General features: G+C 42.0%; 2 protein-coding genes across 2 annotated transcripts; one reads left to right on the top strand and one right to left on the bottom strand.

The window, feature by feature from the left end:
* On the top strand, positions 1-1,574 carry LOC133926442 (RHOMBOID-like protein 13). Its single transcript, XM_062372388.1, has one exon. It carries the CDS (start codon positions 341-343, stop codon positions 1,160-1,162), a length of 822 nt encoding a protein of 273 aa, XP_062228372.1. The 5' UTR covers positions 1-340; the 3' UTR covers positions 1,163-1,574.
* A 268-nt stretch (positions 1,575-1,842) lies between these two features.
* Positions 1,843-6,729, bottom strand: LOC133926434 (calreticulin-3-like). Its single transcript, XM_062372377.1, has 14 exons — positions 6,542-6,729; positions 5,311-5,418; positions 4,983-5,175; positions 4,403-4,661; positions 4,252-4,308; positions 4,120-4,167; positions 3,893-3,979; positions 3,750-3,807; positions 3,516-3,583; positions 3,299-3,394; positions 3,161-3,217; positions 2,947-3,042; positions 2,337-2,366; positions 1,843-2,245 (listed from the first exon to the last, which is right to left on the bottom strand). The coding sequence occupies exons 1-14, from the start codon at positions 6,648-6,650 to the stop codon at positions 2,234-2,236; spliced, it is 1,278 nt and encodes a 425-aa protein (XP_062228361.1). The 5' UTR covers positions 6,651-6,729; the 3' UTR covers positions 1,843-2,233.
* Between the last annotated feature and the right edge of the window lie 4,016 nt (positions 6,730-10,745).

The following is a 10,745-nucleotide window of genomic DNA, read 5'->3' as shown; positions in this document are numbered from 1 at the left end:
ACTGGAAAACGTACAACCACATCCTTCTTCCTGAAGCAAACTTGGAACAGTCTAGGGCATCGGACGCGGCCGGCCGAGAAGCTGCTCGAATCCCCTCCAAAATTCCGAGGTGAGAGCCAATCCATCGCAAAACCCGTCAAATTTCGCAATTCAAATCACTAAACCCCACCCCCCGCCATCAATTTGCGCACCAAATCGGCCGGCCACCTATCCTCTCGCGATCAGCTAGCACCCAATCCTTACACATCCTGCGGATTGCCGAATCATTTGCTCCCGATCCACCTATTCCTCCTCGTCGAGTGAGGGTTAGAATCTCGCAAAGCTTTTTTTTTTGGGAAATATGGGCAAGCCGCTGATCTATGAGATGTTGGAGAAGCCGGGCAGTAGCAGCGTCATAGGCATCTGCTCTCTGATCTGGTTCTTCATCCAGAAGAGGAACGTTGGATACGCAGATGTCGGGCTGAGCTACGAAACCGCCGTGGAAGGCGGGCAGTACTGGCGGATCATCACCTCAGCCTTCTCGCACATCAGCGTGGTGCATTTGGCGTTCAACATGAGCGCGCTGTGGAGCCTCGGCGTCGTCGAGCAGCTGGGGCAGATCGGGCTCGGCGTCGAGTACTACCTACATTACACTCTCGTGCTCGTGGTGCTGTCTGGATTGCTGGTTCTTGGGTTCTACCACATGATGATTCAGAGGTTCAAGGTGGAGTATTTCAGGAGGGTGACGGCAGTCGGCTACTCGTGCGTCGTGTTTGGGTGGATGACAATTCTGGCTGCCAAGCAACCGTCATCAAAGCTGAACATTTTCGGGGTTCTTTCACTGCCGATCAGCTTTGCGCCATTTGAGTCGCTGATATTCACATCCATCATGGTCCCCCAGGCTAGTTTCATCGGCCACTTATCGGGGATCATTGTCGGGTACTCAATTGCCTGGGGTCTGATTCATGGGATGAATAACTACTGGGCGATCACCATGCTCGGGTGGATTGTGCTTGTATTTGTCTTGAGCTTGAAGCGTACAGGATGTATGGAATTGAGTTTTATCGAGATTGAACCAGTCACAGATCCCTCGCTGCCTTCTGTTGGTGTGGTTGCCTCCAGAAATGGTAGAACTCCGCAGATGGATGTGCTGCCAGGAAGAAGAGTTGCAGACATTGTATAACTTGAAGAGAGGAAGCCTCAGTTGCAGAAGTGTTCGATAAATCTTGTTTTGCTTCTGAAAATGTATCATGTCGACACAATGCTATACTTTCAGTTTTGAAATTCTGGTGTCACGGATGTCTTTGGTCATCGCTGCTGTAAAGGAATTCTTTATCTGGACTTCCAGAGGCATGTTCATTTCAAATAGAAAGGAATTATTTGTGCTAGCTACCATGTAAAGAAAGATTTTCCAACTGAATTTGCTCAGTGCTGTTCTTTTCATGTTGATCATATGCTGATACCAAGCTTCAAATTAGAAGCCAAGATGTTTATGCATGGTTTAGCTTGCATAAAAAACTGATATGCTCATTCCATTTGTTGTGTGGAACAAATAGTGAAGTGTTTTTTTGACAGAAGCATTATTTTGCTGTTCATTGCGCATTGCCGTTTTCCTTTACACCGTTGTCTCACTGTATGTTCGATGTATCAATCATTTAGTTCTAACTTCTAAGCATAAATAGGTTTTACATCAGGAAGCGTAGCCAAGTGGGTCTAATGTAACAAAAGAATTTGAATGTTGTGCGAGCTTCTTGCAGTTTCAGGTTTTCCTTGCATGACCTGAAAAGTCTGAAACCTATGTTTTCGTTTATGCAACTGTGCTGATTTACCAAGTTTTAAAGATACAAGTATATGAATATCAAGTGTTCCTTAGCAACAGTAGTTTGTATGACTTGATATGCAGTAAAATTTGGAATCATCGTATGGCCAACAATACATTGTTCATATTGGAAAAGTCATTGTTTTGAGTTTGCAAAGGTAGCACATCACCGGCGCCGTGTAAATTACACACCACAGTCTCATTCCATTATTTCAGTGCCAGAGCCAAGTATTCGCTGGAATGCCCTGTTATTGCCCAGGAAGCAGGAATGATCTTCGGTCTTGCCCATTTCATCTCAATCCTGGAATTTAATAATTTATTTGGCACATAACAAGAAACAATTCAGGTTGTTCTGGCTTGGCGAATCTATTATTGGTGAAAACTACCACGCAATGTCCACGGCAACCTCTAGCTTGATGCAATATTTCGGGGACTTCACAGCTCATCCTGAACATGAAATGAACATATTGCATAAGTCACTTGTTATTGTCCAGTTAGGCAGTTCATCGTAAGTGATAGAAGTTGCTTCGTGACTTACATGGTAGTCATCCCAGTGATCCCTGTAACGCTAAGGATAGAAAAAGAAAGGAGAGTTAGTGTACCATGCATGCATGTATTTACAATGTGTAATTGCATTATACATATTAAGCAATGGTACACGCTTCTATACATATTAGGCAATGATACACGCCTCTACACAAGCCACAACGCATAAATGTATGCCTCTAGCACTAGTGCACTACACAGATTAAAACACATCAATGCAGCATTCCAAAAAGAATGTATTTATTCAATGAGGGATTGAGAGAAGGGTTAGAAAAAAATCTTGACCAACCTAGGAGGAACTAGGTGGCATTATAAATAAGAAGAAATATGCACCTAAATTCGAGTCAAAGAAGACTTGAACTTAAGTGGTCTAGACATATATCCACACCCTAGAAAAGGGTTAGAACATAATTACTTATGTTTGTCTACCAAAGTAGCAATGTCTTTAGGTCTTGTTTTCTGTAATATTTTCCATGAAGCGTTGAGGGTACGACGATAATTCATATAAAACTAAGGAACCAGAGGCAAAGCTTTTATAACTAGGATATTCATTAAGAATACAAAAATGTATGTAAATTATGTTACAGGACGAAGAAATATACTCTTTTGTATTTGTCCTTGTAATGATCCCTGCCACGGTGTCGATCACCCCTCTCTCTTCGGCGCCGCTCTCCTTCCTCCCTTGCTTGTTGAGCTTCCTGTGCACAAACAGTTTGCAGTTATGATTAGCCTCTTCAAAAGTTTTCCATTATTCTTCTCAGTCGAGGACATCAAACGATGATCAACATAGAAGTAACATTATGCTTTCATTCTAACCCCGTCTTCTCTAGTTTTCCTCTCCTTTTCAGCTTCTTCAAAAGCCTCCTTCTCAGCCTGCAACATAAAGAAAACTGAGATGATGTTCTCGGGATATGAGTAGCATGGACCAATTAGCAAAGTTTAATCTGCTGTTACCTCCTTATTTGCACCCCAAGTTTCATCAACAATCTTTCTTGCATATTCAGGGTCATCACATATCAGAATGTTGTCGAAAACTGAACCAGCTTTTACCTGCATATGAGTGAGATATATGTCTGTGTCATGCTTACATCGATTCAGAAGAAAGCAAGATGCTAAAATTATGATGAGGCAAGCATTTTTGAAAGAAAAAAAAAAACACTGCATATGCTACCTGCCAAACTTCAATTCCAATATACTTCAAAGGTTTCAGTACATACAGATCTGGATCATCCTCAAACTCTACAAAAACAATACAGTTGATAGTGTCAGGGTGATTTGTAAAGCTTAAAGTGAGCTTCAATTCAAAATCACCAACATGTATTATCTGATAGTAGACTAAATGTGCATGTTAGTATTGAAGACTTAACTGAGTACATGTATAAAATCAGTATCTTTATTTGTTTACCTGGATTATCAATCCATGGGATCTTCCATTTACCCTTGTAGTTAGGATTCTTAATTTTCTGTAAGCAGGAACATGTGAAAATGTGAGCTCTATCAAAGAGATGAAATGCAAAGATGGACTAATTAGCAAACAAGAAATCAAACCTTGCGTTTCCATGGCCCCTTGTATGCTGGATTTGGTATCATTCTAGGCTTCCATATGCCATCGTCGTCGTCATCCCATGTGTCAGGCTGGTTTAGAAGAAAAGATACACGTTTGTCATACTGTGCTGTGTCTATTTATACGGACAACTTCACTGCATGAGTATTCCTTGCATACAATGACTCTATGATTAACGTTTTAAGTTTGACTGATGTTAGAACTTGCGTACCTTTTTCTCCTTTGGATCAGGAATCTCTTTCGGAGTAGAATCATAGCCCTGGCCAAAGCCGATGAGAACTTACACAACATGTGCCACAATGTAACATGTATCATTCAGGAAAGAAATTATGGCATCACAAACCTCTGGCTTAACTTCATCAGGATCTTCAATATATTCTCTGTCTTCCCAATCCTTAGGCTGCAACGAAGGCGTATATGTTGGATATTATCAGTTTATCACGATATAAATTCTGGCTACAGTATAGCTCTAATTTATGAAAACAGTATCCAACCTTTTTGGCATGAACATCCTTAATTTTACGAGGAGGGAGGATGTCCCAATCAGTGTACATGCTCCCAGATTCTCTTTCACGGTTATCCACAAGCATGCTATAAGATGCGTCAGGCCTAAGAATGAAAGTGTACACGTGCGTTAACCGGTCTGTCTCACATTGTAGATCTTTCTTGATGGGGTAGTTCTGCCCTTGATAAGAAAGTATGAGATGGAGCTTCTTTGTTTGAGTACCACATATATCTGGCCCAAACATCAAGCTGCACAAGAGAACGTTATGAAAGTTAGCAGGCAACTCTCAGCAGCAGACAAGAGTTAGTGCATAAAAATAGAGGACGCAATTCATATTCAGACACTAGATTTTGCATTAATGGTAGGATTATTCATTCACAAGCCATGATCTCTATATGGACTTCTAAAACATGACTAATTATGTGAGATGGAGTGACACTCATCGTTGATTAACAATATGAACAAGCTAAGCTCACAGCTAGCATAGAACACAGGTTCTTACCACTAATAACAATGGATTTCTGAAAGAATGGGAAATTCCATAGGGCAAAAGTCGGTAAGAACTTAACCTGTATGGAGTGTCCCCACTAAATTTTTTCTGGTTGACATAACCTGACATCAGCTTAATATAGCCACCACCACATTCAATATCCTGCTCAAACTTAATGGAGTACTGGACCACCAGTGTTCGATTCTTGTTACTGAATTCTGGGAACTTGGCTGAGATAGCAAAATGTCTGGCATCCATTGTTGTTTGTATGCCTAATGTCCACAAAAACAAAAAACAGGGATCAATCAAGTTCCTGGAATTAAGCCGCAGCGCAAGCAGGACGTGTTTTGTGATCAAATCATCAGCATCATCAATTGATACAGAAGTGCGAGGGATGAAAAGTAAACCTTTGTCATCAGGATCACCAGAATATCTTCCTGCTGTGTGCTTGAACATTCCAGCTTTTCCTTCGCTCCTTTTCCAATCAGATTTCACCCACCGAGTCTCCCAACCATCTGAATATTTTAGCAGAAACATAACAATTTTATAACATAGTAAAACACTTGAAAATCAAAATAATAGGGAAATCTAGTGGCATGGTTCCTACTAGAACAACCTGAGCTAAAGCATTACTCCCAATCATACAATGCTTAAGGCACTACAAACCTCACTACGCAGTGAATTAGTAAACCCTTATTTCACCTATCCATATCCTATAGTATCAAAATGGAAGCAGAAATTCCCAAGGGCAGCAATCAAATGGAACTATGCGACAATACTCGCTAATCCAAGGGGCGACATAGAAAAGTAGCGCACACCCATATCATTCATCAGTCATCCCAAAAGGGAAGCACCAAATCCAATGGGCCACTGCAACCAATTCAGCAATTCGAATCGAAACCTAGAAATAGAAGCATGAAGCATCCATACATACCATGGGGCTAGGGATGAAAATGGGCCGGGTATTTCCCACCTGTCCGATCGCTCGAACCATTTTAGATGCTACTTGGATCTCGGATATCAGATATCCAAAAAAAAAATCTCAGATATCGGATCGAAACTCAGATAGTTGTATTGGATATCGGATTCAGATGTAGGGAGTCAGGTGTTCGTCGAATATCGGATATCCGAGAATAAGATTGGATATATCCAAAGACTATTCAACAACTATCCGAGCCTATCTTCCAAAACTTGTAACTTTTTTCATACAAAATCGGATGGAGAAGATCTTTATATGAAAATTGTAGCTTTCGACGAGATCTACGTGTTTGTATTTGATACCTTTTCATTTGAAATTATTAATATGTTCAAATAATCAATAGAAGCTTCAACCAACATATTGGGCACTCGTAACTTCTCCGATTTCGCTGTAATATAACTCTTCACATGAGAGTATATTGCTGATTTGCTTGTTAGATCTCTAATGTAGTTGAGTTTTGGATATAAGGAATTACCGAACAATCATAATATATGTGATATATATGGTTGTTGTCCCGCTCTGATTCCAAAAATAAATAAAATGAGATAGCATATAGGATCAGGATATCCGATTCGATTACATGGCTATATGGGGCAAAGAATCAAACTAACTAGATTAATCGGGAAGCGGAGAGGAGCGTAGCAGTGCAGCATGCATACCTTCGAAGCGCTCCTCGAAGAAGACCTCACCGGACGCGAGGAGCAGGAGCGATGAGAGGACGAGAAGGCGGTCGAGCAGACAGTGGAGGCTGCGGCGGCGAGTACCCATCGCCGGTGGCGGTGGCTCGCCGGGGAAACAGCAGCGAGGGGAGCTTGCCTAACTGCAACTTGCTTAGCTTTTGGACCAAGGGAATATTTGTAATGCGCACGAGGATCGAAGGGCCCGTGGAAGTGGAGTTTATTCACACGAATGCCACTTTGACCTGCTTCTGGAAAGTACATACTGGATTAGGCATGTAATGCAGCTGATTAGTGGTGGGTGGCATTTTAGTGATTTGTAGGAGACTTGAGGTCATTGTGATACGTCCAAGGGGACTCTGGACTCGTGGAAGTGTGAAGCAGAGCAGACAGTTTGGGAGCAACTTTGAGCGATCCGTAGATAAATAACTAATTATTTTTTAAAATAATTAATTAGTTAATTAAAATATGCTAGTGTGGATCGCCCATCCCTATTCCCGGTCGTTACTCAGAACGGAGGCTGGCAGTGGTCAAAGTTGTTATGAATAGACATTTTTTTTATATTAGATATGTGATCAATTAGAAAATAACTGATTAGCGGTTACTAATTTTAATGGCCACAAAATATAACTGTTTATATACTATAAATATGTAAACTTCATTCATCATTGAAGATAAAATTTTCACTCTCCATCTCTATTATCTATAGACATCTAGACTCTATTGAGACTCGGCCACAACGAAGAACAGAAGCACGATAGCCGGCAACAGATTCGCAAGCCGCCTTAGTGGTAGCGGTGAACAGTAGCGAGGAGGGCCGACTTTTAACCCTAACCGCTACCTCATCTCTGTTTTATATAGGGTGGGGGTGAGAGGAGCCGTCTGGGCCGAGTGGGTTGGAAAGACCCTCTGGGTCGCAGTTCAGGTTGGCTTAGTTTACTTGGCCAGGCCAAAATGCAACAGGCCTTAGACCATTTTATAGAAAAGCACTCAACTTTTTACATATTTACATATTTATATAAAAATTAGTGGTCGGCTATTTTTATTTAAGCCCCTAAGGTCCCAATAAATAGCCCATTTAAATAGTACTATATGTATTATTTTTGTTACAGCCTATGTATTTATTTATAATTATATCAGTTTATGTATTTTTATGAATATGTATTTTTAGACCTAATAAGTTCTAGATTCGTAACATGTTCGATGTATCTGTGCCCCCACATTTCTAAAAACATATCTTTACCTTTTCATACTTTTAAATTCTTACAATTTACTATATATATTGCAAAATCATACTTTCTGCACTACTATTTTGATTTGAGCCCAAAATTACTTCATAAAACCACAAAACGCTTAATTAAAAGCGGATTTTCATACAAAAATTATAGTGGTTACCTTCATTTAATATTTATGAAACATGAGGTAATAGAACTATAGATCTATTGCATATTACAGATTATACACTGTCGGTGAATCAGGAACCAGGGGTCCCCGAGTTCCGAGGCCAGGTCAGCAGATTGCCACGTGGCGACCTTCCGTGGGGATGATCTCCCCGAAGCTCGAGAAGACTAAGTCCCGGGAGAGAGCGCTCGGGGCCATGAACGGTGGTCCCCGGGCGCCCAAGTTCCCCGATGATCCGCGAAGACCAAGTGTCGAGAAGGGAGTGTTCAGGGTCATGGATAGTGGCCCCCCGAGTACCAGAGTCCCCCGACGACCAGAAGAACTGAGTACCGGGAAGGATGTGCTCGGGGCCGCGAACAGTGGCCCCCGAGCACCCGAGTACCCCGAGGACCCAAGGAAGGTAGTTCCGGGAGAGAGTGCTCGGGGTTGCGAACAGTGGCCCCCAAGCACTCAGTTCCCCGAGGACCCAAACAGTCGATTCCGGGAGAGAGTGCTCGGGGCCGTGAATAGTGGCCCCTGAGCACTCGGTTCCTCGAGGACCAAGAGAGGGCGTTTTCGGGAGAGAGTGCTCGGGGATATGAACAGTGACGCCCGAGCATTCGGTTCCCCGACGGCCCAAGAAGTCCTTCGTCGGTGGCTCCCACCGGGGTCCAGCGGTGAGGTGTCAGCCTGTGAGAGGCCCGATACCGCATTTAAGAGGGCGCGTGGCCTGTCACCTCCAACTGCTCCTGCCACGCTCGGTATCAGTCCCTGCCACATTCTGGCAGAAGGGCGTGTGGACATTTAATGCACGGGTCCCATCCCGCGTCATCCGGCGCGTCTCGGGATAGCATCGCAAGGCCACCCTGCTGTGTCAGACGAACAAGATCGGGCGGGCACGCGCTGGCTGCTCTGCGACTGTCCGGTGGGCCCTCTCCACGGCGCCCGTTGCCAGCGCCATCATGACGACCGAAGACAGGGTGGGGGGCGCGTTTTCAACCCCCCATCACTTCACGTAGCAGCCCATAATGATCGCATTTCCATTTATGGCGCCTTGGAACTCGTGCCCTCCCTTTCGAGGCACGCTACCGCCGGCGAGTATTTAAGGGAGCCGGTGGGCACGGACAAAGACAACTAGAAGAACCTTTAGAGAACTCGGATATACATTCTCAGATGCTGAAGAACATCTTCGTACAAGCACAGAAGCTGAGATCACCGAAGAACAACGAGCCCGAAGCTCTAGGATAGACAAACATTCTTGTAACCAGCAACATTCCTGAGAGGTATTTTCAGGGCATTTATAGCATCCACACAGGAGTAGGGTATTACGCTCAGTGCGGCCCGAACCTGTGTAAATCCCTCCAGTGCATTTACTTCATCCTGCATTCGATCATTCCACCCCACCTGCCATCGCATTTACACCCATTTATTTCTCCCGCAAACATATTCAGAATCATCCCCCCGACCGAATCTCAAAAAGGGGTCCCTCCGGATCCCTTCGATAGGAGTTCACCCTCCGACATACAGCATTACTATGAGATCTATATTTTATCATCTTGACTTAATGATATATCCTTATAAATTGCAAAATAACAAGGAGATAGAAATCTTGTAAACTAAATCATATGATAACCTTACATATTTATTTATTAAGTCTTTATCAACTTCCACATTCCAAAATGTATTCATGGAGTTTGTATATGGCAACTACGAGATTTGCAAGGTTTAGTAGGAGTTGATCACTGAATAATAACATGTTCATATTATATTGCACTATTTTATTTATAAGTTTTTCCTATACGATTTCTCATATAAGGTTTTTAATGAGACAATATCTATATTATTCCTCCTATTTTTCTAAGAGATTTTCAGATGTTTTAATACGATCCATAAATCATAATTATTATTCTTCAAGCTCACCAATGAGTTTTTAATTTCTATTTTCTCATATAAGCTTACAATAAGATAATAATCAATATTTGTCACATTATTTTCTCATTACATTTTCTCATTAGGTTTTAAAGTTGTTTTTATGACATATCAACGTATTGTTTTCTCCTTGTATTTTCTCACAGAATTTTAAAAGAGTTTTTTAACAAAAAATTTACATTATAGGTAATTAATTAATGGAGAATGTTATGAATAGACACCCTTTAGGTGTTAGACATGTGATCAATTTAAAGAATAACTGATTAGCAATTACTAATCCTAACCGTCACAAAATATGACTGTTCGTGTACTATAAATATGTAAACTCCATCCATCATTAAAGGCAAAATTTTCACTCTCTATTATCCATTGTTCATTATAATCTACACCACAATAAAAATCAATGTCACGACCTCAAACATCCGTACCTAGGTGGGACCCACAGAGGTGCACAACCCAACCATGGAGTGCCCGAAAATCGCGTCTAAAAAGCAAAGCCTACCGCCAGTAATTCCACATCAGCCAATCGCAGCTTGGTAAATCCTCTTTTGGAGGCAATAAGAGGACGCCACGTCAGGCGTAACGTCACCGACTTGTGATTCGTGGCCTCCCTTCTGAGCGGAACAAATGGGCTTGGCCCCAGGAAGGTTGGAACATGAGTCCGAGTTTGAAGAGAAATATGAAATTTTAGAGAATCAAAATACAGAGAAACTTATGAGCCTGATTGATTGCTCCTATGCACGATTTTGATTTGACAGATGTGTACAATTTTATCAAAGCTTATTTGGTTCCTCGCATCTTCTGTTTCAATCTAATTCGACGGATGTGAGAGTAAAACTCGATTTGAGTTTCCCTCCGCAACTTAAATTTATTTATC

This window comes from Phragmites australis, chromosome 1, assembly GCF_958298935.1.
Source record: "Phragmites australis chromosome 1, lpPhrAust1.1, whole genome shotgun sequence".
NCBI lineage: Eukaryota > Viridiplantae > Streptophyta > Magnoliopsida > Poales > Poaceae > Phragmites > Phragmites australis.
Note: the sequence above shows the minus strand (reverse complement) of the source record. Positions and strands in the feature narration are given on the sequence as shown.

What these genes read in the sequence shown, in the direction of transcription:
- LOC133926442 (XM_062372388.1), top strand. Translation starts at nt 341, where the DNA reads ATGGGCAAGCCGCTGATCTATGAGATGTTGGAGAAGCCGGGCAGTAGC.
- LOC133926434 (XM_062372377.1), bottom strand. Translation starts at nt 6,650, where the DNA reads ATGGGTACTCGCCGCCGCAGCCTCCACTGTCTGCTCGACCGCCTTCTC. An exon ending in CTTGGGGTGCAAATAAGGAG is followed by an intron (nt 3,218 to 3,298) that starts GTAACAGCAGAT and finishes TTTATGTTGCAG; the next exon opens with GCTGAGAAGGAGGCTTTTGA. An exon ending in GGAAAACTAGAGAAGACGGG is followed by an intron (nt 3,043 to 3,160) that starts GTTAGAATGAAA and finishes GTTTGTGCACAG; the next exon opens with GAAGCTCAACAAGCAAGGGA.